The sequence below is a fragment of the Garra rufa genome, chromosome 24 (assembly GCF_049309525.1).
Source record: "Garra rufa chromosome 24, GarRuf1.0, whole genome shotgun sequence".
NCBI classification, from domain to species: domain Eukaryota; kingdom Metazoa; phylum Chordata; class Actinopteri; order Cypriniformes; family Cyprinidae; genus Garra; species Garra rufa.
In genome coordinates this window covers 17,852,399-17,877,836 of record NC_133384.1, presented here as the reverse complement: position 1 = coordinate 17,877,836, position 25,438 = coordinate 17,852,399, and the positions used below count along the sequence as shown (strand labels likewise).

General features: G+C 35.4%; 3 protein-coding genes across 4 annotated transcripts in view; all 3 read right to left on the bottom strand.

The window, feature by feature from the left end:
* The window catches only part of LOC141300230 (polycystin-1-like protein 1), a 41,496-nt gene extending 32,900 nt beyond the window's left edge, over positions 1–8,596 (bottom strand). The window contains exons 1-8 of the mRNA XM_073830557.1: positions 8,438–8,596; positions 5,224–5,249; positions 5,013–5,018; positions 3,414–3,562; positions 3,013–3,171; positions 2,732–2,929; positions 496–664; positions 46–285 (exon numbers count right to left, since the gene is read on the bottom strand). Of these exons, the coding sequence (XP_073686658.1) occupies positions 46–285; positions 496–664; positions 2,732–2,929; positions 3,013–3,171; positions 3,414–3,562; positions 5,013–5,018; positions 5,224–5,249; positions 8,438–8,596 (1,106 nt within the window). The remainder of the gene's footprint in view (positions 1–45; positions 286–495; positions 665–2,731; positions 2,930–3,012; positions 3,172–3,413; positions 3,563–5,012; positions 5,019–5,223; positions 5,250–8,437) is intronic.
* Positions 8,597–9,240: 644 nt separating this feature from the next.
* spag6 (sperm associated antigen 6) lies at positions 9,241–16,257 on the bottom strand. Of its 2 annotated transcripts, none has more exons than XM_073831143.1 (11): positions 15,968–16,257; positions 15,717–15,812; positions 15,110–15,276; positions 12,691–12,880; positions 12,400–12,605; positions 12,136–12,309; positions 11,655–11,807; positions 9,998–10,189; positions 9,774–9,890; positions 9,545–9,690; positions 9,241–9,427 (listed from the first exon to the last, which is right to left on the bottom strand). In XM_073831143.1, exons 1-11 carry the CDS (start codon positions 15,990–15,992, stop codon positions 9,364–9,366), a joined length of 1,530 nt encoding a protein of 509 aa, XP_073687244.1. In that variant the 5' UTR covers positions 15,993–16,257; the 3' UTR covers positions 9,241–9,363. The 2 variants fall into 2 exon arrangements, with proteins under 2 accessions (XP_073687244.1, XP_073687245.1); XM_073831144.1 differs by having other exon boundaries at positions 12,691–12,874.
* Positions 16,258–18,558: 2,301 nt separating this feature from the next.
* bmi1a (bmi1 polycomb ring finger oncogene 1a) lies at positions 18,559–24,997 on the bottom strand. The gene is made up of 10 exons (XM_073830818.1): positions 24,682–24,997; positions 22,030–22,162; positions 21,832–21,928; positions 21,528–21,583; positions 21,388–21,438; positions 21,134–21,239; positions 20,496–20,538; positions 20,263–20,361; positions 20,002–20,082; positions 18,559–19,798 (listed from the first exon to the last, which is right to left on the bottom strand). Exons 2-10 carry the CDS (start codon positions 22,145–22,147, stop codon positions 19,478–19,480), a joined length of 972 nt encoding a protein of 323 aa, XP_073686919.1. The 5' UTR covers positions 22,148–22,162; positions 24,682–24,997; the 3' UTR covers positions 18,559–19,477.
* Between the last annotated feature and the right edge of the window lie 441 nt (positions 24,998–25,438).

Below are 25,438 nucleotides of genomic sequence, written 5' to 3'. Positions count from 1 at the left end.
ATTATAACTGAAAAAACATACAAGCCAGGGGGATTTTTTTTTTACCTGTTATAGACATGATGCTCAGTGCTTGTTCCATCTCGCTCTGTTCCATCTCCAAAATTCCAGACATAAGAGACATCAGTTCCTGAGCTGATTCGGCAGGTGAAGTTCACAAAGCTGTGTGATAAAACTGAGGGACTGTATAAAAGTCTATTGGGCTGCACAGCTTTCTGAATCACGACCGGATAAACATCTGAGCTGATGGATGTGACACCATTAGACACACTGACAGTGACATTGTATCTGCAAAGATAGATAGATAAATAAATACATAAATAGACAACATGAATAAACAGACAGCACTTGAATCAATGAGTGAGCAGATAAATAAATACTTAAGATTCAGTAATTAGACATGACATTTAATTTAATCTGTATGAAATGTTATAATTGAAAGCTGTTTAGTTTGTGAACGGTATATACGAAAATAGATGAAACAAAAAAACAAAGTACTTGTCTGGTAGGCGATATCTCTTTTTGTAGATTCTGGAAGATGTTTTTATTTCTGGTCCATCCCCAAATTGCCAATGAAAGTACAGAGGATCAGGTCCTTCTGTCACTGCTACAAATTTGATGTCTGTCTCTGTTGCATATGCCCGTTTATCAGAAAAGATCCAAACAGCTGAAAAACACAACATGAATAATGAATATGTGTGTACACACTACCAGTCATAGAGTAATTTTTAGGGCGAGACACTGCGGGTGAATAGGGTAAAAAAAAAAATTAACTAATAGTTATCGCCTTACTTACTCAGTTAATTGATTACATTGATAATTGCAAACATTTTTTGTATTACAAGTTTTCTAAAATGTTAGGTTTTAATATGCAAATGAGGCATTATTTAATGAAATATGCACTAATTTGCATACATTCCTGGTACAAAAATCTAAACACTGGATGAAGTCAGTTTCAAAATTCTTGTTGAATTTTTTTTGACATATTAGAGTCAAATGTTTTTACGGACGGAATTTTGGTTATCTCATTTTGTCACTTTATAATTCAGAAAATACTTAGAACAGGCTGAAAACTATATATTTTTTACATTTTTTGGGAGAATAAGATGTAATATCAAGCAAATTATATATGAACAAATCCCCCTTTAAAAACCTTCAGGATATAATCAGGAATAAAAATGTAAAGTTTGGTGTGTGTAAGTGTTACTGAAGTGGAGATTTATGGCTCAGTGTATAGGAGAAAAAACTCATTTTGAGAAAACGGCCTTTAAAAATATGTGACCCTGGACCACAAAACCAGTCTTAAGTCGCTGGGGTATATTTGTAGCAATAGCCAAAAATACATTGCATGGGTCAAAATTTTAGATTTTTCTTTTATGCCAAAAATCATTAAAAAATTAAGTAAAGATCATGTTCCATGAAGATTTTTTGTAAAATTCCTACTGTGAATGTATCAAAATGTAATTTTTGATTTGTAAAATGCATTGTTAAGAACCTAATTTGGACAACTTTAAAGGTGATTTTCTCAGTATTTTGATTTTTTTGCAACCTCAGATTCCTGATTTTCAAATAGATGTATCTCGGTCAAATATTGTTCTATCCTAACAAACTATGCATCAATAGAAAGCTTATTTATTGAGCTTTCATATGATGTATAAATCTCAGTTTTGTAAAAATTTTATCTTATGACTGGTTTTGTGGTCCAGGGTCACATATGTTTTGAAATTGAAATCTATTGACACAAATAGATGAAGTGCTATAAAAGAAACACTTAACGCTGTCTTTTAGATGTTTTCTTTCCACCAGTCTGAAAAAACAGCCTTGACAGGTCTCAAACTTGACAGCTACATGAAAAAACAGTGTTTTTGCCTGCAGTGTCTCCCCTTAAAATGTTTTTAAAGAAGTCTTCTGCTCACCAAGCCTACATTTATGTGATCCAAAATACAGCAAAAGCAGTAATATTGTAAAATATTTTTACCATTTAAAATAAATGCTTTCTATTTGAATATATTTTAAAATTGTATTTATTCCTGTGGTCAAAGCTACATTTTCAGCACCATTACTCAAGTCTTCAGTCTCACATAATCCTTCAGAAATCATTCTAATATGCTGATTTGCTGTTCGAGAAACATTTCTAATTATTAGCAGTACTTAAAATAGTTGAGTGCATTATTGATGAATAGAAAGATCCAAAGATCAGCATTTATCTGAAATAAAATGCTTTTGTAACATTATACACTATACCAATTAAACTTTGAGTCAGTATATCTTTTTTCTTTTTGGGGGGAAAGAAATTATAGAAATTAATACTTTTATTAAGCAAGGATGCTTTAAATTAATCAAAAGGGATGATAAAGACATTTATAATGTAAAAGATAAATGCTGTTCTTCTGAACTTTCTATTGGTCAAAAAAAGAAAAAAATCTACTCAGCTGTTTTCAACAATAATAATAAATGTTTTTAAGCACTAAATCAAAGTATTAGAATAATTTCTGAAGGATCATGTGACTAGAGTAACGATGCAGCTTTGAAATCACAGGAATAAATTATATTTTCAAATAGAAATTTTCAAAATTATACTGTTTTTACTGTACTTTGGATCAAATAAATGCAGGCTTGGTGAGCAGAAGAGACTTCTTTAAAAACATTAAAAATATTACCAATCAAAAACCTTTGACTAGTCATGCAACTGAGAAGCTTTTCCTTATATAATACAATATGAGAGACCTCACACCTCGCTTGTGACTCTCCGTGGATTTCGTTGAGGCTTTATCCTGCTGCTTGTCCTCTGCATCTGTGGGCAGAGGGGCACAGGATGGGATATCCTGATCTCTCTTGGACAACATGAGATTCAAGTACTCAGTCCCAGAGGGACATGCTTTAATCTTCCAGCTGGCAGAATGAGTGTAGATACTGTTTGTCACACTCACATCTAAAAATACAAAGACATATGGTGGTCACAAAAGCTATTTTATTCATCTCATATATTTGTTGCTTTGCAGCTTGTAAACATACTTAAATGGTACAATGCAGCAGTAGGTAATACTGCATCTATGTAGCAGATGAGGTATCCGTTGGCCATAACAGACACATTATGCAGACCCCGAGGACCAGAGTTCCCACTAAATGTAATGAAAACCATAGTAAAGTTTTCTTTGCTCAAATTCGGTATGCCTGCAACAAGAAAATAAACAAGGAATACAAGTTTATGAATATGTGTTCTTTATTGGCTTTATGTATCAATATATAGCAATACATGATGCATGCATATTATTTAATTTAATGCATTATATATATTCCAGTTTCGTAAGGGTCTAAGGTGTCCAATTCAATTAAAATGAATATAATTAAAACCCAAGTTGAATTACAAGCAAGTTACATTACACAATGGTTGCTATGGCAAGGCTCACACTAACCTGAGACTTCCAGGAGGAGGGGCTTTCCAATCTGCACCCTGTCAGTCAAAGCAGCAACAGTGGCATCATGAACAGAAGGCCCTCTGCTGCTGTACTTTGCCAACCAGCCTGTGTCATTCCCAGAAGGGACACACTCAGAGGACAAGCATCTGTAGGCCAAAACAAACCAGACTTGATTCTCAATACAAAAAAACATTACAACACAGAAACGTATCTGCAGATCTTGAATCAGTGAGCGAGCAGTCAAACTCACAATCAAAATGATGCTTACATCTATTTCTTAAATCTAAATTCTGATGCGGACATGCACTGAATAAATAATTCAGATAATTGTTATCTTGGATGGTCTAAATGAGATTTGTAAAAACATGAAACACTGTTAGTGACAATAAAACACAGTGAAGGAAGAGATTGCTCACTTCAGATTATAGTTTTGCTTGTTGTTTATACCCACATGTTCTTTCACTGTTGTTTAACTATAAAAGATAAGAGCATTCTTATCTTTACAGACACATGACTCATCAAATAACATTTCAAGATAGCATCTTCACAATAGGGTATAGAGAATCAGTATTAAGAAATTCAAATTCATTTTTGCATTTTCAGTAACAGTGGGGATGATATTGTAGCTAAATTATCCATATATCCATTGCACAGAACTTTTGTACTTCCATCTTCAAAATTAGTGTAATAATTTATTGCATTTAAAGGCATATAAACATTGTGTATTTTTAGACTAGATTTTTTTTTCATTTCTATTTTTATGTTAGTTTCTATAGTTTATGGTGTAACCAATGGCCAAGTTATTTTAATTAATTTAATTGTAAATTGCATTGCGCTGTTATGCACTTTATGTCTTTTTTGTCAAAAGTACATACAATCAAACCAAAATGTATTCAGACAACTTCAACATTTCTCACATTCTTACAGTTTAGTTGTTATAGTTTAGAAAATGGTAATCAAATATGACCGCTGGAAATATGAAGAGTTAAACTGTGCCAGAACAAATTCATCTTGATAATCACAAATGAATTACAGTCAAACCAAAATTTATTCAGATCACTTGAAAATTTCTCATATTATCACAGGTTATTCGCTATAGTTTAGAAAATGGTAATAAAATATGACAGATGAAAATATGAAGAGGTAAACTGTGTCAAAGCAAATTCATCTAATTCATGATAATGTCAGATAACTTTCATGGTATTTGAAGGTATTTAACAAAACATGCTCAGGTCACAGTGTCAAATCAAATTTTTGGTCCCAAATTATTATTGGTTTTACTGGTCCACTGTATAAAGATTTTTTTTTTTTTTAATTTGCTATCAACACTTACATAAATTAACTTTAGCGTCCTGCACCCACTAGTAAAAAAACATTTTTGGTTTGACTGTATATTTAGCCATATGAAATACTATTTTTTGACTTGAATAAAAATCTATTTGTATATTATCATATTTAGATGTACAGTATTTCTTTTCACTATTTTGATTTCATCATTCACAGTTTTAGGTTAACTCACAAAACATTTTACAGTTTAATTTCATTTGTATTGTAGATAAAATGTAGTAAACTAAACAAGAAAAACAGTGCTCTTACCTTTCACTGAAACATAGCATGGAACAAAATGAAAGCTTCATTTCTTGACACTGGAGTGAGTCCAACGAGCTATAGTTGCTGAATCCAGCTGTAAAAAGTGTCATTTAATAATACAAACAAATCGTAATGTATAGCAATTAATATGTTTATTCCTGAAAAGAGTTTCAACAAGGCCTTATTTGTCACGGCAAATTTAAGAGTTGCTACATACCATATCCCGAGTTTCCCTTGACATGTCTGAGAACAAAAATGAGTGACAAAATTAAACAAAATACGAGCCGACATAAAATAAACATCGTTAACAATCTGAATGTCTCTCGTCGTTAGTGCGAATGATTTCTTTGTCTCCCTTAAGTCGCAGTGAACAGGTGAATAGTAGGCGTGACTTCTTGATTGACAGTCTCATTTACAAATTATCGGTTTTATTCTTAGCCGTTCAGTCAGGGATCCCGAGTACTTTTTTTTTTTTTTGTGAAAATAGTGTTCCACTGTTTTCATTTCATTTTTTAGCTATTTATAATTCTTAACATTTTGATCAGCACATATAAGGGGGAATGTGACATCAGAAGTTAAAAGTGGAATTATCTACATATATTAAGAAGTCATTATGATTGCTGGAACTTCATCACGAATCATTGTATAAATACTCAGCTTGTGTGTGTCTATATTAAAGTCCCGTAACTTTTTTTTTTTTACCTTTGATTCGCTGAAAGGTTTTCACAAGTACGCTTTACACCTTCAAAGTGCAAATTCAGCGACTTTAACCCATGCAGAGAACAATGTCTGCAAGTTTCACACAGGATAAACAACGCCTGTATGACACATGCTGTTACTGTATTCAAACAGGAAACCGAATATAATGAAAGACAAAACAAAAAACACTCTATATAAATAATCCAAAATACTCCAAAACATATATACGTGTAGTGATCAGGAAGTCACCAGAAACTGTTGAAGATCCTCGGATGTGCAATGAAACACAACCACACGCGCAGAATATAGGCTATTATTAAGTAAATGCCGCATGCTCCTCTCATTTTAACAATTTGTAAAATATTTGGATAGTGTTATGCATTATGCGATTATTCTCTGTTTTTATTCTCTCTTGTTGTTAAAACAAAGGATGTGAGAATATCTCAGGTGAAAGCATGGATGCCCGTGTGTAGAGTCTGCTGACAAAGTCTGACTGATCACATGCCAGTGATGTTTTTAGCTTCAAAGCCTTTTCCGAGAGGGACCAACAGGATTAGTGAAAGACGGACATTTATAGGTGAGGCATGAACACATTGTTAGTGACCCACAACAGAACGACAAGTGCTGACCAAGCCAATGGCTACATCCCACTGAGAAAACAGAACCTGCCACTTCAAACATCAGCTCTGGGGGGATTCGTATCCATGTTCCACAGTGATGAATGAGAGCTGAAGTGGACCATTGACGGCCAGGGTCATTGACGCCCAGGGGCACAATGGATGGCGGGGTTGAATAAAACCAGCTTTCTCTTGTGCTATAGGCTTTAGCACACTAAATAAAATGTGGTTTTGGGTTGGGTGTTGGTGCCAACGCGGGCGGAAAGGACCGCGCCCCCTTGTGTTTACTTGGGTACAGTAATTGTAGATTACGGCAAATTAACAAATCGACAGAGATAAGCGCATTTTAAATTAATTGATCTTTTGTTCTTCCTATTCATTTCATATGTCCCATTAAATATCTACTTATCACTCAATGCTTATTGTGTGCAACAAAGTTATTTATCTTACAGAAGCAAATCACAGATGTTTATAAAGATTTTTTTAAATATTTGTTTTAAATAAGTTAATATAAAAAGATAAAAAGCAAACGTTAATAAAAATAAATTAAATCAAATGCGTAACAATTCAATTTTAATTGTTTATTAAATGTTATAAGTTAATACAAATGTTATAAGATATTAAATAAAACATTGTAGAAAACTATGTTTTTTAACAATTAAAAATCACCCAGATATATTATAAAATCAGAGCTGTCAGATCTTTCGTCTACATACTGAGCATTTCAGATTTTATAAAAACAAAATTAGCTATAAGAAAGCATAGACATTGTGGAGCATTACATGTTTATTAACTCCTCAAAGCTAAAACCCACTGTTTATATGACGGGATATTCGTTTGACAATTAAGTTTAATATTAACTTATTAACGGGTGTGAAGGTTCGTTGCGGCCGAAGTCAACGTTTCAAGGCCTAAGAAATAAGAGCTGCTTCACTTTCAGTGAGTTGCTGTCACCGTTTAGACAAGTAAGTAAAAAAATATATATATGAGGACATGCACATCATGGACAGATTGTTTCAAATAAGAGGCAGGAGGAAAAATGTTGTCAGCTTTCATTGAATAAAGCTTGCAGTCTGGTGCACACGTACGTTTGTGGGTATAGCCTTCTCATTTAAAAGCCTCAAGCGTATATGGCTTAATTATTTCAAGGCTTCTTCTGTTTCTTGGGCACGGCAGTGGTTGAAAGCGCGATGCCACAACTGATATTTGTTTGTTCCAACCTTGTGTAAAGCAGGCAAGTCGGCGAGGATATTTAGTTGAAAGAAAACAGCAATGACAAACCATCCTCTACCTTATATTAAAACTATTTCAATTATATGTAGCTCTAAGTTACACATTTGATGTCTTCAAAACGTTTCTGAATCAATAAAAATGTATAGGCCCTGTGGTTCTTTTTTACATTCACGAAGTGATCTAGCATTCTGGTTTGGCAATCAAGGTTGTAAACTGGACAAAGCTGTGGAGACAATGCATAACCAAATAGCGTCAATTGAAAAGTAATCTGATTGACACCAGAAGAGGAAACAATAAACAAAGAATGGGCTGCCATATGTTTAACAGCTGTTCTTTAATCTGTACATTATATGCACAAATCAGACAGCAGGGGGCGATAAAGAGCGAATGCATAATTACCAATGAAAATCAAACGTTCGGGGCCCCGTTTCTCAAGAACAAGCATATTAGCGTTCCTTACCTTCCCTTACAAACGACAGTTCCGCGAGCGTTTCTTATAAATAATTTAACAGGAACGTTTAAGTACCCGCTTTTTAAGAGACCGTGTTTGTTCATGGCGTGTTTAAATCAACCGCTCGTGATTAGGGCATTTAACGTTTTTTTTTTCTTAAATTCAGTTGTCCTTATAGCCTAATTGTAATTGTGTGAGTCCTTTGTTAAGAACTATGACACAATCGCTGCTTCGTTCATTTTATGTCTATTTGCGATCTTTAATTTCGCACTTTCATGGGCCCAAATGATGCCAAAGCGTCCACTCTCAGTGGAGACATGGAGGCAGCGTTCACCCATAGTGAAGCCCTGTGCTCTGAATGATCCTCCCAATGACAAGGGCAGGCTATTAAGTCCCTTGGTTCGAGGTTAATCGTGTTGCCAGTTGCTTACCGCAGGGTGAAACCGAGCGGTCTGCCCTTTGCTCCGTGAAGCGATAACGATGACTGCACGACCTTGAGGTACGTTGTTAGGTATATGAAGGCGGACGAAGAATGGATTGTAGAGGAGGATGAAAATTCTGTGGAAAGTTGTCTTGACGAAGCAAACCATCGGCAATATTTGGCCGTTTGTCATGAACGGAATGATATTTAGCCTATTTCATGATGTCTTTTCTCCCCCTTTTTATCAACCTGCTAACTGGGCCAATTATGTTCCTTATTTCTATAGCTGTCGGAAACAATCAAACTAAGTTGGCGTACAAGCAAATTTAAATAAACCCATAAATTCCCGACATTAAAGCTAGCCTACATGCAACGTTCAGTTGATATTACTGTTTGCTAGCATGCGCTGAGGACTCTACGATTACCTCAGAGCACTCAGATCTACAAGTTTTAAGGTCTACCTAAGTAAAAATGATTTTTTGGGAAAGAGCCCGGTTTTTTTTTTTTTTTTTTTTTTTTTTTAGATATGTTTGCTTGCTTTTGGAAAACGCGGCCCTAAGCAATGTTTAGACCTTCTACCTCAAAAAGTCTGATAGTAATTCCTACACTCAAGCAGGTTCGTAATAAATTAAAATATTTTTGTCATTGTTAAACATCTACTTCCAAATATACCAATGATTTTATGCAACTAGAAAGGTGTTTCACATAGCCTATAAAAGTTTGGTTGTCTGGGGTTTGATCAACAACAGCAAATATTTAAAGTACTGACTGAACATGAAACAAGACATCAAATAACAAGCTAAATCAAAATGCTAGCATACATACATTTTAATATAATAGATTTTTTACATAAGATGTTACAGATGTAATTGCTATAGTAACTTTTTCTTTTTCACAACTTTTCAGAAAGCATCCATAGTGTTTCAGTGAAGAAAATCACACTGGTTGATAGTTGTCAACCCTTTCCAGCAAGGTCTCAGAGTAACCAGGAGAATAATACCTGTGAAAACAAAAACCATACAGCACACTAAAGTTTACAGCATTATGAATGTACTTTGTTTGGTTTAGAAATATATAGATATAGTACTGTTTATTATTCATATGTATGTGTATGAACCTGACAATCTCTTCAGGGTAGCAGTTGTTGATTGCATTGATATATTCTTGAACTGCAGAACCAGGTTCTGCTTTGATTTCCTGTACTTTCTTCAGACCGCCACTGGTAACAAACAAGCGCCGTGCCTTACTGTCATGAGGAAGAACCTTTAAAATGGAGGAAATAGAAAAGCTATTTGAACAGTTCTCACAAAAGCTGATCTTATAAAATGTGTTGATGAACTTCCCACCTTACTGAACTGGCAGATGACGTGTTTAAGAATGTTGCTGGGAGCTTCATAAAGAAGAGGCTCTAGTGCTGGTAGATAAGTGCACTTCTGAAGGATGCTCTTTAGTGCCTTTTTTGCCTTTTTTTTGAGCATGTTAACAAAGCAAAGAAGAGACAACAGTTACTAAACAATCTGTAATGAAACGGTACCGCTATCAATCACGTCATGTATGGGCCGTTGCTCACCTTAACCTGCAGGTCTTCAGAACTTTCAGTGTCCAAATAGAGATTTAGGAGTTTAGGGAAGACATTGGCCACAGCAACAGCTCTTGCATGCTCAGGTGTGTGTCGGCCGATCTGGCCAAATGCCCAAGCTGTGGCTGCTTTGATGTGATCTTCTTGCTCTTCCTCCAGACAGATAGCCAACTGCGACACTCCCTAAATAATTGGAGAATCAATTATGATTATAATCAGTATTATGAGAGAAATACACTACTATTCAAAAGTTTAGGGTTGGTAAGATTTTTTAATATTTTTGAAAGAAGTCTCAATATTGTTGGGAAGGTCGGGAAATGTAATAGGTTACAGATTACAAGTTACCCTATTTAAAATGTAATAAGCAGTGTAACTATTTCAATTACTTAATTGAAGTAATGTAACTGATTACATTTGTGACCCTGGACCACAAAACCAGTCGTAAGTGGCATGGATAGATTTGTAGCAGTAGCCAAAAATACATTGTATGGGTCAAAATGATCCATTTTTCTTTTATGCCAAAAATCATTAGAATATGTTCCATGACGATATTTTGTTAATTTCCTACCATAAATATATCAACATCTAATATTTGAATAGTAATATGCACTGCTAAGGACTTTAAAGACAACTTGAAAGGCAATTTCTCAATATTAAGATTTTTTTGCACCCTCAGATTTTCAAATAGTTGAATCTAGGCCTATCCTAATAAACCATACATCAATGAAGAGCTTATTTATTCAGCTTTCAGATGATGTATAAATCTCCATTAAAAAAAATGGACCCTTATAACTGGTTTTGTGGTCCAGGATCACATTTGCTTACTTTTTGATTACTTTTCTAAATTTCTAATGATTGTTTTCAACTGTTAATTATTGTCAAACATTTAAACCTTACACCGATTACTGTCAGACTTTCAAAATCCTTCATCTCTTGAATTAATATTATAATAATTCAATTTTAAAACACAGCCATCACAAAATCAGACTTTAGCACTTTGAAATCGTTCTGAGGTTAAATATAGATTTAAAATCATAACAAGAAATAGTAAATATTAATAGAAGTATTCAGACCCCCTTTTGTAACTGTTAATATTTTCATAAGTAACTGTAATTTAATTTTTTTTTCTCAATAACTAAAAGATTACAGTTATATTGTGTAATTAAACTACACCATCACATGTAACTAGTTACTCCCCAACACTGCTCAAGATACAGTAATCAAAATACATTTGTTGATTAAAATACAGTAAAAACAGTTATACTCTGGAATATTATTACAATTACTGTTGTTTTTCTTTTTTATATATTTATAAAAATGTAATTCCTGTGATGGCAAATCTGAATTTTCAGTAATCATTTTAATATGCTGATTTAGTGTTCAATAAGCATTTTCTACAATTATTATCACATGTTAAATGAAATAAATAGAAAGCTCAAAAGAACATTTATTTGAAATAATTTTTTTACATAAATTTTGTAAAAATGTAAAAGTCTTTACTCTCACTTTTGATCGACTGAATGCATCTTTGTTGACTAAAAGTATTAACTTCTGCCAAAAAATAAATCATACCGACCCCAAACCTTTGAACAGTAGTAGTCAAATTCACGTTTTAAATGTGAGATTATGAAAGGATGTGATAACAGACTTTAGATACAATCACAGCCATGGCTAAGTTCTCGGAGTGTGTAGCCACATAGCCCAGCATCATGATCCCCGGCAGGCGTACATTCCCTCTGGAGTCCCCGAGGTAGTCAATCACAGCTGCTACGCCCCCAACATTCACTATTATCTGGGCCAGCTGAGTAGAAAACACACAATGCATACAAGCAAAAACATAAGCCAGTGTGACATAATGATAAACAATTAGTGAGGCAGACCAGAAAAGCAAAACAGTTTTGGGCAGGTGAAAAAAAAAAAAGGGTGATGCAATGTGGTTGCCAATTGTCTGTTTCCTGTGTTGCACTGGTGATAAATAACAGACCCACATTCTCCATGGTTTACAGACTAGCTGCCTCACACCATGTTATTTAAACAGGGGGTGTCAAAGAGCTGACAAAGTGGAGATTCCAAACTTACCCAAGCATCTTGAAATCATTTAGTGGGTATGTTATGTATGTGGTAGGTACCTCGGGGGTGTGTTTTGTGATTTCCCGAATAAGAGTGGCGACATTCTTCCGAACATATTCATCCGGGTCTTTTAGGCAAACCAGTGCGGCGGGGAATATCTCAGCCTCCACCACCATCTCGGCTACGTCTACCGAGTGCTTGGCGATTTGGCTGAGAGCTGAAAAGACCTGCCTCTGTAAAGAGGAAAGAGAAAATAATCAACAGTTAAAGTCATTTTTAAGAGTGTGCCTGTCATTGATTACAATATCTGCAGGCTGTGTCACCTTCAATTTGGCATCTGGGTTTAAGATCATCTGTGCTAAGTGGGCGATTGCCCCTGTGTCCACCACGGTTTGAGCCAGCTCTGGAGAGTGTTTGGCTATGTCGCTCAGAGCGGAAGCGGCAACCCTCTTCAGGGCGATTTCAGGCTCTTGGATGCATAACACAAGCAGAGGCACAACTCCAGCATCAACCACTGCCTGAGACAGCGCTGCACAGCAGGAGAATAGATGAACAAAAGGAACATTGACGAATTGCGGGAACGAATAAAAACGACTTTTTTTAAGCAAACTTACGTGCATTATGTCTGGCAATGTAGCCTATTGCCCATGCAGCAGCCTCTTTGACCCCAGGGTCAAACTCCTCCAGGGAGATGACAAGAGCGTCCAGTGCTCCACAGTCCACCACGGCCTGGGCCAGTTCAGGGGAGTGCTTAGCAACAGCCCGAAGCACGAATGCTGCAGCTTTCTTATAGAAACGCTGTGTCTTTCATATCCCAGTGATCCAGAGGCAAAAAGAGAAAGCAATTGACCAATAAATGCACTAGAATGTTCATGAATTACTGGCAAATCTGCCTATAGGTGAGACTTCTGGTTCGTTATTAGCTATAGGGAAATAATGAGAAGAATAACAATGTGCACTAAACGGTAAAACTGTTTGCACTACAAACCAGTGTGTTCATAATTAAGATAATACATTAATATAATATACTAAAACACACCAATTTGCAATATCAAGCAGCAAACGAGTTGTTTTGTACACCTAAAAATAGCTGCATGTGGATGAGACCGGAAGCCATACCTATAAAATTTACAAATGGCTACACCCACTCCCACTCTCACCCAAGAAAAAGGTGGCTTTCCTTCCATTACATAAAAGGACCTTCTGTGGAAAGTGTTTTATATTTCTGTCAAGGCCTCTCTAACAGTGTAATAAGATTTTAACCATGAGTTTTAGAGCCTGAGTGTTTTGTTTTCTCTCCTGAAGCAGAGCAATATTGTACCATGTGGAGAACTGGACCCCAGCTGAGCCTCGTTCTGTCAGATGAGCACAAAGAAATTAAACTGAATTGACCCTTTGCAAATGGCTTGATTGTCAGACGTCCTGACCGATCATAAAGCCGAATCTGCTATTTTGTCCGACAAACAAATGAGACAAAAGAGTAGATTAATTTTGGTAGATTTGAACTTGAAATTTTTTTTGTATCGTCTTTCCGTGGTTGAAATTGAAAATACGTTCTGATGTTCATTTATGTTTTTTCATGCTTTAACTTGTGGCTAATTTGTGAATTTTGCAATACTGAAGTTATTGAACAGAAGTGAATCAACCTTGAACTGACTCAAACCGTATAACCGCACTACTGTTTTCTTATCACTAAATTGAACTTTTTTCATAGTGAATTTGAATAATGAGACTTGGCTTGCTACAACTGCTTTATAGCCGACTTTGAATTTGCCTTATTTGCATCATTAATTCTGTTATTTTCCTGTTTAGTGAAGCAACTTTAAACCTCTATTGGCCTATTGTATAAAGCGCTATAAAAAATGTACTTGATGTATTCTGGGCAGTTCTTCTCTCGACAGAGATGTGGTCTGATATGTTGTAGTAAAATGAATTCTAAATTTTCATAATAAAACAATATGTAAATTTTCAGTACCTGCTAACAGGTATAAATCCTGTTACTGTTTAAAGTTATATAATACGCTACCAGTCAAAAGTTTTTGAACAGTAAGGTTTTTAATGCTTTTTAAAGAAGTCTCTTTTCTTCCAAGCCTGCATTTATTTGATCCAAAGTACATCAAAATCTGTACTTTTTTTTAACGTTTTCACTAATCAAAATAACTGTTTTCTGTTTGAATATATTTTTAGACATAATTTATTCCTGTGATCAAAGCAAAATTTTCAGCATCAGTACTCCAGTCTTCAGTGTCACATGATCATTCAGAAATCATTCTAATATGCTGATTTGCTGTTCAAGAAACATTTATTATTATTATTATTATTATTACTATTATTATTATTATTATTATTATTATTATTATTAGTATTATCAATATTTAAATGTAATTTTCTTCGATGAATAGAAGGGGGGGGGGGGGTTAGAAATTATTATACTTTAATTTAGCAAGGATGCTTTAAATTGATCAAAAGTGATGAATGATTTCAGATAAATGTTGTTCTTCTGAACTTTCTATTCATCAAAGAAACCTGAAAAATCGCAGCTGTTTTTAACATAATAATAATAATAATAATAATAATAATACATGTTTTTGAGTAGCAAATCAGAATATTAGACTGATTTATAAAGGACCAAGTGACTGGAGTAATGATGCTAAATATCAACTTTGAAATCAGTAATAAATTACATTTTAAAATATATTCAAGTAGAAAACAGTTATTTTAAATAGCAAAAATATTTTTAAATATTACTGTTTTTGCTGTACTTTAGATCAAATAAATGCAGGCTTGGTGAGCAGAAGAGACTTTTTGTTCAAAACCATTTAACAGTTAAGTGTATAATTAGAGGTGCAAACACTGACTTCATACTTATCACTAAATATTTAAAGAATAACAGAGCAAAAATGTTACAATTGGACAATTAAATAAGCATGGTTTGCTTAGCTGACCGTGTTATTGGCACGTTTTGCTTTGAAAGTTCCAAACCTTAACACAAACCTGTTCATTCAAATTAGAGGCTCAGCTAAAGAAACTCACGTTTTGCTCAGCCAGGGAGTACACAAGCTGAGGAAGAATGTCTCCCTTTACTACAGCCTCAGCCAGGTCATCGTTATAGTTGGCAAGCCTTCCGAGAGCCAGAGCTGCTGTCTGCTGAATAGTTGGGACTGCATCCAAAAGGAGAGGCCTCAAAAGGGACATTACACCTAAGCCAAAGAGAGTGAGCACATTTGTGCAGGGGAGAAAACAGGAGTGGAAAGACACTTGAGAGCACATGAGGGGAGGACTTTCAAACATTCAAATCATCTAATAAAATATATCTAAATAAAATGTTCTTGAGTTCCAAAAGGGATCAGGTTAAGCATTATTTCTGTAATAATATTTTAAAAATGCAAATTGTTAGCCTCTTTTGAACAACATTTTGTCTGGAAATATTCATTGTACTGTGGGAAAAAATTAAAGATACTGGTTTAGATCCTTGTATAAAGCTATGGCCTCTTTCCCCCCATCAGTCCTGAGTGTGAAAGGGTTTAAATAAATATGCTTCTTCTGGATGAATGGATAAATAAATAAATAAATAAATAAATAAATAAATAAATAAATAAATAAATAAATAAATAAATAAATAAAATTTTCAGACACTCACCTGCATTTTGAAGTGTTTCAGTATTTTGTGGTCTTGATGCAAGATCTGCTACTGTTTGAACAAATTGTGTTCTTGCCTTTTGGTACTGCTCAAACACTGCATAATAATAATAATAATAATAATAATAATAATAGACAAAATTAGACAAATCAACGCCCATAATTATAGAAAAGTAAGCAAACACTAGCGATTTTAATTTACTTTTGTCATTTTTTACCGTAACAGGCTACTTCAACTACTTATTTTCTCACCTTGCAAAATCTGTCGTTGACTCATAGTTATATGAGTATCCCAAATCGGAGCAAAACCGACAAAAAGCTGTGCGAATGCGACAAAAGTGTACGTTTAAGCTTCCATCAGGAAAGCGCGTTTGTTGTGACTTTGAGTTTAGAGGAGGCGTGCAACTGTTGTCTTGGCAACAAACCGGAAGTGATAGGCACTGCGTTCGTTCCGTGAGCTTGCTGTCAATGCTTATCTAATGTTTCGTGCTGAAACGCACATATATGTTCAAATCAGGACCAGTGCCGCATGTAGTTTATGTCCAGATGTAACAGCGGGTTAAATAATCCCTAATTAGATTGGGATATTAAACAAGACTCGAAACCGGTCGATGAATGTGGGATATCTGGACAGAGCAGCTGCGAGGGTGAACAGCTGCCCCCACATTAGTTTGTACATGGTTACCGCAGAGACAACTGCAGTCCCAGCACTGATATTAAGTTGGCTAATTAGTCTTCACATTCGCATATTTTCATTAAATACGTTTCAGAACAGCAAAGAACCTAGTGCTTGCTTGTTCGTGCATCATAAAGGCGAAAATTCGTCTATCGAACAGAATAGGCTATAAACTTTCTGTACGTGATTGTCCACTTGAGAGTTGTCATTTTAGTTTATTATTGTTTAATGCTTTTCAGACTTTAATAATGCGGAAATTTGAGCTGGTTAGCAAATAGTTATAAATTCATAATTTCCGAATGCCTTTCATATTTTCTTGTTGTCTCTAGACGTATATGTTGCGTTTCACACACTTTTTGTAACATGATAACACTAAGCGTGCTTGGCCAGGCACATAACACACTGTTTATTAACTATTTTATATTTAGTTCTATGGGCCTAAAATGGTCAAATCTAAGCTTGTTATATGTGATCCTGGACCATAAAACCAGTCATAAGGGTCAGTTTTTTAAGATGAATAAATAAGCTGTCCAGTGATGTATGGTTTATTAGGATAATAGGACAATATTTGGCCGAGAGACAACTATCAGAATGGAATCTGGGGGGTGCAAAAAAAGTTGTCTTTTAAAGTTGTCCAAATGAAGTTTTAGCAATGCATATTACTAATCAAAAATTAAGTTTTGATATATTTACGGTAGAAAATTTACAAAATATCTTAATGGAACATGATTTTTACTTAATATCCTAATGATTTTTTGGCATAAAAGAAAACTCCACAATTAATCGATAACATACAATGTTGGCTATTGCTACAAATATACCCGTGCTACTTATGACTGGTTTTGTGGTCCAGTGTCACACATCTGGACCATTATTATATAAGTAATCAATTTATAAAGGTTATCCGCCTCTAAAAAATGGACGTTAAACAGAACGGACTTAAAAACGCCAGCTCGAAGCTGAGGAGTTTATTGATTAACTATAATGTCACTTCTGACAAAGACATACTCTCATAATGAACGAGGCTTTTCAAAGAATTCGTGTTTAAATACTGTTGAATTCAAACTAAGAACATGTAGGCCTACATTTATTCGTAAGGTTCATCATGACATCAGCCATGGCAAGGCAAAACGAGCAGAGATAATTACATATTCAGAAAAAGAAACCCAAAATTGTTTATTTTATTTGAAATGTGACAAAACGAATGTAAAAATGTCCACTATACTAGCCTTTGCTACCTTTTACTTCTAAATTCCTTTATAAATGCAGTCAACATCACTGGTATAGGGATTTCATCATGTCTTGTTCATTCTATAATAATTTTAGAAGCTTCTATCGCCTAATTAGCTAGTCTAAGTGGGAAAATAAAATAAATACAGCTACGAGAACTTCCTGCTACCTTAAAAAAAGCAATTCAGACTGCTCATGGAAGCCCCAACACCGACTAAATGTGATTACTGAGGAACTGCTTTATTCTGCAAGATTTCCAAAGTCTTTGAAGACCATGTCGATGTACCACCTTATTAATGAAACTGTCAACTAACCTTCAAATCTGTAACAGGTTAACTACATACCCCGTTAAAACAAACAGCTTTCCTTGCCTCACGGAGAGTTTCACCGACAAATTCTGTTTTCTAACGACTGACTGGGTACTTTGCACCGAAAAAAGGTCTGGCTGGGTACTTTGCATTGGCTACTTAGCCTATAAGCTTGTCATCTGTTTGAGCTACAATTTGAAGTCTGTAGAATCTGCCTCACAATAGTTTCTTCGCAACAGACTACATGAGGTCAAATGGATTTGACCGTAAATTAACCAGATTAAATACTTAATTTATTACCAGTTTATCGCGCAAGCATTTAATAGATTGTCATCCACGCTAAACAATGACTTTATGCGTCAAAGAAAAAAATAATACACGGCTGTTCTGTACTGCACCACACTCTCATGATTATTTCTTTAAGTTTATTGTCTACTGAGATGAGCTAGAATTGTAAAGGAAAAGGGTCCCTGGAGTATTAAAATGTAACCTTTTTTACCATAATACTTTTTTTAGCTACTTAAAAGTCTAAAGAAATATATTCGGATATCGTAGACATTCATTTACATTTTTAGATATTTTCTCTCTCTTCTTCTGATTCAAAGCAGTGTTAAAACGCAACAAGGCGATTTGAAAGTGTAAAATGTTTTATTTAGATGTTTTTATACTGTGCAACAGTCACAATACAATAGCTGTCAATAGTCTACAATCGACCAATAAGACAAAGAACACTGAAGACATCAAAATGTTGTCCAGAGAATGAGAAGCTGGGGGTATAACAGTGGCTGCTTGTGTTCTGACAAATTTGTGTATGTCATAGCTTGAAAGCAGTCTGAAAGATATAAGCTATGTGCATGCTATACAGGACTTGAGCATGACCTCGGACCAAACTGACGGACCCGAACCGGCACAGTGGAGCAAATCGTACGATAACTGCAAAAATTAAACTTGAATTTCCAAGAACTTTGAATAATAAAATTATTACGCCGACTACAACTTAACGTTGCATTTCGTCATCCCTTTTAACAAGCAGTCCTAATATAGTCTTTTGTCCTTTCATTTTGAACTATATATGCCTTTCTTTGATACATTATTAAAGGCCAGAATATACCAGGAATGTTTAGTAACTACCCCAGACAAGGCAAACTAAAATCAAACGTAAATGCTTTTTTTTTTTATCATGCTTTTAAAGAACATTATAATACACATGTAAAATACAAGCAACAGATAACGCAAGTTGTTTAGGGAAACTGTAGACCGGAAGTAAAAATATATAAAAAGGTAGGTATAATTCAGTCATTTCTGCATTCTGAAAATGCCACAACCGTCGCTCTGCGCTCCACTTTGCAATCAAACGGGCCTCAAACGTTCTCGCGCAAACTTAAATTCCAGCAATGTGTCGAATGAAGTGCGTCATTTCCACTAAGTTAAAGTTACATGTATAATATATTGATAATAATGACAAAAAGAAATGGTTCTACATGACACTACGTTGGCATGGAAATAGCTGGATTATATCTGGCGTTGGCTTTCTCGTGTAGTCCCTCATCATCCCGACGATGTGGAAGATCCGTTCAGCGCTGTCTTTCGCACTTTGTTGCCAAAGCTGAACTGTCGGTTTGGGCTTGTCATCGTCGTGCCGTTAATAGGATTGGAAATATGGGTGAAATGAGGTTGTGAAGGCTGAACCAGTGTGCTTGGACTCGGTAGTGGTGAGGAGGTGGATGGAACTCCAGCGGGACTGCTGGCCTTATCGCTGGCTGAGTCGCTTTCAGAGCGGTTTGTATTGTTCACGCCATCTTGTGGACGGGCAATCTTCATTTTTTTACAGCTGGGCCGCACACGGTATTTCAAAGGCAATGGTCCATTCTATAAAAAAGTGCGAAAATAACAGAAGGCACCTTATTATTGAACGGTGGATGCTGAGCAACTAAAATTCTAAAACCGCAAATAAACAAATGATCAAAAGACAAAAAAAAAATCTGCTTTAATAATACATTTGCTTTGAGATTTAAGACCAAGTGTGTAAAGTAACAGTCGGATTTGACTAAAAAAAACATGTGAGAACTTACTCTTCTCCAAGTGTAGATGTACGCAATGTCCATTAATGTGTAGTAATCCTTCAAAGGCTCATCCTCATACATAACTTCAATCTATTAGAACAAAGAATGATAATATAAAAAAAACACAACAAGCACCAATCAATATCACACCTTAATGGATGATGCAAGATCAAACATAAAATTATGTGATGAAATACTAAACTTTAAACCTCAACTGTAACATTTTTTTTAAAAGGCCAGAAACTACATCTGCAATAACAATCACATTACCTGAAAAGTAGGAGGTATATCCATTTTGCTTCTCAGAAATTTCCTCAAATGCATCACAGTCATGGCAGCAGGGCACTGTAAGTATCTTTTATTATTAACCTGTGTGGGTAATAATAAAATAAATAACAAAAATACATTATTCAGATAAGCTATTGCTATTGATGTAATCTGTATCACCATCATTATAGAGAGTAAAAAAAAACTTTAAGCATCACCAAGCACTTCTCAATTACCTCTTCTTTTTGCTTCTCTTCTGTGCTGCCTTGCTGTTGGGCCCTGAGCAAACAACATAATAGTTGTAAAGTACTACATGATAACATTTCATGTTTAAATACCTTTATCATTAAGGTTACACTAATAGAATGGACACTTCAAATGTATGTTACACATTTGTGACCCTGGACCACAAAACCAGTCTTAAGTCGCTGGGGTATATTGGTAGCAATAGCCAAAAATACATTGTATGGGTCAAAATTATTGATTTTTCTTTTATGCCAAAAATCATTAGGAAATTGAGTAAAGATCATGTTTCATGAAGATTTTTTGTAAAATTCCTACTATAAATATCAAAATGTAATTTTTGATTAGTAATATGCATTGTTAAGAACTTAATTTGGACAACTTTAAAGGTGATTTTCTCAATATTTAGATTTTTTTTGCACCCTCAGATTCCAGATTTCAAATAGATGTATCTCGGCCAAATATTGTCCTATCCTAACAAACCACATATCAATAGAAAGCTTATTTATTGAGCTTTCATATGATGTACACATCTCAGTTTTGTAAAAAATTACCTTATGACTGGTTTTGTGGTCCGGGTTCACATTTATAAAACACTCATAATGACTTATACAGACATATCTACACATACCTTTGATCAAAAAACTCAATTGACAGACTGATAATTTCATCATCTGTGATGATCCGCTTGTCTTCGTCAGCAACTTCTCCTCGATCCTCATTTGATCCATTTGCAGCTTTGAAAAAAAAAAATTTAAATGATGAATCATAGCTTCAATTTAAACAAATATCAACAGTTAATCTAAACATTTGCACAACACAGTCTGTTCAAACAGCTACCCTAACAAAACCAAACTTATTTACTTATGTACATAAAATACTTACCGTCAACAGAGGGGTGTTCAGCATAAAAATCTCTCCTGCGCTTCATTTCATCTGCACAGAAAGATACTTCCAAATCAAGCATGTGTAAACAATCACAGACAATAAATACAATCTTTCAGAATTCAAAATGACTGACTTACTTTTGAAAAGACCAGGTACCAACTTGTATACAATGTCCTGTAGAGTCTTGTCAGATCTGTTGGAGGAGGAGTGTTGGTCAAACCTTTTTTTTAAATCCACTTTAAACAATGTTGTTGCAACCAACTTCATATAGAGTCATTTCATAATTCTCAAAATAAAAGGCATGAACAAAAAACACAACATACAGCGTTTGAGATAAAAACAAACAAGATGTGTGCTTACAAATCATTATTAATTATTATTGTGAATAGCTATTTGCAACAGATGGAAAGATGACATAGATTGTGATTTTAAAGGTTATACCGAATATTGAGAAGTGGCTTTGTTTTGTGGACCTGCACATCACATATGGGACAGTATTTGCTGGTTTCCAGGTACCGGACAATGCACATTTTACAAACTGAAGATCAGAAAAATATAACAGGATAAGACATTGTCTAGATGTTACATGATATATTCAAATATAGCCACTGAAAATAGAGCAGCACCGTTCATACTCACATGAGTGCAAGCATTCTATGATTGTTGTTGCATCTATGAAATATCCACCACACAAAACACACATCAAATGGGGATTGAGCTCCGTAATCTTGATCCTTGTTGTACGATGCATCGTCATGGGATAGAAAAGAGCCTGCATGTGCATCAAAATATGATGAAAAAGATTTGCAATTACAAACAACTGCCAGAGAGAAAACAATCATGAGGACTGAGACCTAAACATTTTGGTTAGACTATTTTGGGCTATTACGGAATAACAGAAACGGCAGAATTTTACGTAATCTCTTATATACGGGTCTTCGGTGGTGTGAAACGGCATGATTGTGATGTCAAACGATCGTTACATCGCTGCAAAGTCAGATTTGCCAACACACTGCACAACGCACCATAATATATTGCCTCAGTCATGAGGTGAGTAAATGAACTTTACTTGACGAACACTTCTTACGGTTTCTATAGCAACTAAAGCTGCGTTACATGGCAACGTACCAAGCAGCTGAAACTGAACGTTCCGCGTTCTCAGCCATGAAATATGTTATAACGGCCTTTGAAATTACACTGTATCTTAAAACCTCGCATAAACAGCTGAAATAAAAGACTGGACAGCCATCTTATAACGATGCTGATCTCCGCTTTGCTTTGACAGTCTCTACCTCCTGGATCACTATGTTGCAGTCGTTTATTGCCCGTGAATGCACCTTGCAATAAACTGATACCCATTTGACATCACGACTATCGTCATACGTTGCTATGTATGAGGTTAATTTCCGTTTGTCACAAATCCTTATTACTTCGGGACATTCACTGAGAGACGAAGACAAGTGCTATGGAGGAGCTTACAACAATGCGAAAACGACCAGAGTAAGCAATAACTTTACAACAGTACACTTCGTGTAGATTTCTCAAACTCGTGCTGAATGAACCAAAAGTAGGTTACTGCTAGTACTAGTTATAAAACGCATTTTGAAGATTATGTAACTTGCAGTAAGATAATCATGCATTAAAGGGTGATGTCATCTAGGTATGACAGTTGGAAATTAAGCCATCGGACTATACAAAACGATTTTAAGAACACGGAAGAAACCCAAGCACTAATTCTGATGTCCGTGAGAGGATATAAAAATATATTATGAATGCACAAATCTGTAAGCCAACTTTCAACCCAAGGTCAATCTACAGAGGAAAAATGTCAACCTGTGCCCTTGCTTATTAAATAAATAAAGGCGTTCATGATCTAACATTTATTTAGTAAAACATCCAGCGGTCAAATAGAAGTGATACAGTGCTGTTTGTTCACACCACTGCAACAAGCGTTTCGGTTGGTTATAAAAACAAAAACACAACTTTTTGAACTCTGACTAGACATGCATTTTGGTGATGGTGGTGTTATATGTAGGCTATAGAATAAATAACTGTCAAAAGGAGGAAATGACCCTTATACGTGAATTGTGCCACGTGAGAAAGTGCCTAGTTTACAAAGCCCTGTCTGGCCTATTTTTGATTAATACAGGTACCACAATGAAATTCCACCTGATGATAGAAGGCTCAAAATGCTGACAGACCGTGTTCAAGTTATCAATATTCTGAATAACACGACACTTCATATTTAGCTCTGACATTCACAACTACAGGGAGTCAGAGAATATTAAACAATTATTCACCCAAGTCTCAGGGATACAGACTGTGGCTTCTAAATCAAGACGCATATACGCAAGCTTATTAATTAAAAAAAAATCTAAAACAAGACGCCGACAAAGTTCTAATAAAACATTTTTCTTTTTTTGACGTGACAAACCACATGAAGGCTTAGCCTACTTTACAGTAGATATTTAAATAAGTGATAACATATTTTTAGAGCATATTATTTTTTTATCTGAATGGTACAGTACTTTGACAAATGTGTTTCTCAAAGTCCAACAAACTGATATAAGAACTACACAAACTATACAAATTTAGAGCAGCATTCTTCAGGTCAGTTGGACAAATGAAAGACGCTACTAAAAACATTTTAAATACGTTAAATAAGTACCTGGGTTTATAGATATGTGTGGTTTTATCAACCACACATCATCCGTGTAGTGAATGTTTGCTGTCAACCGCGAAAAGCTTTGTCCTGTATATCCGACAACAGGACATGTTTAGGTTACCGTGTAAATTTAAGTTAAGAAAACACACAAATAAATACAATTCGGCGAAACAACGAGTTTATCCGGTCGTAAACATCATACAGATCGTATACCTATAAAATCAGATACTTGCTCCATATGACAACAAACAGAAAATCCTTTAGAAATCAGCCTCACATGAACAGTCGACCCGTCTCTACCCGGTTTCGCGAGCACATCGGGATTCATTAATAACTAAACCGTTTCATTTAGCCAGAAACGCCAAGCAAACATAACGATTCCAATAACTGAATATCATACAACAAAGCAGGAATCATTCTCACTGACAGGATACGATATTACTAGATAAAATAACTAAAATCTATAAGCACGCGGGGAGACGGAGCCAGTGTTGCGTACGCGAGCCTGTCAGTTCCCGCATCCACTCTAACACGTCTCCATTTTAGGCTCACAAAAATACAGATGCATTTAGAGCACGGAGTGTGAAATTAGTCCTTGGTAAGGGAAGATATCGAAGAACACATACCTTACTAAGCTGGAGCGAATAGTCGAGCCTGGAGGTGGTTAGACAATGAAAGTTAGGAGTCGATCAGTAGAAAATGAATACGAGCCAAGCGGCCATCTTGAAAAGGGCTGCAGACGCTGTCAATTGCAATAAGAGAACGGCGGAGCAGGGCGCATTTCAATAATAAAAAAAATAGAAAAGGTCCGATTGTCGATGTGTGTGCCGTGCTCGGTTGCAGATTTGTAAGCGCTCTTGAATGTAGACCAGTAAAACGGCCGGGCTGATGGCGTTTTCTCCAGGCTAGCGCCTTCAGTCTTCTCTTCGAAAAATGCTGCGCTGATGGTTCAGTGGAAACTGACACCGTCCCCAAAATGGCTTGTAGTTCGACCGCCCCGTGCATCACGTGATCTAATTCCTTAAGGGTGGCCTGGGAATATGTGTCGGTGTATTCAGCGCTGCTCGCGTTCAGCAAATAACAAAGAATTGCGTTTCAAAGTCTGTTTGACCTCGATCCAGCTCGTAAGGTTTACACAACAGGATCTTATAGGTCAGCTTTGAACCGTTTGCTACTTTTGACTGCAAAATGATCTCTATCCCCCAACAGCTTTGGAGAATGTAATTCATAACGGAGACATTACCAACTTACCATAAAACCTAGATGATCTATTCATAGACGGTTGGTGCGTTAAGGAAGCAGTTCATATATGAGCCAATCACATGCTCAAACACAGCATGGTATACCTAACCCTATAGTCCGTTTCTAAATTAATTCATTTGT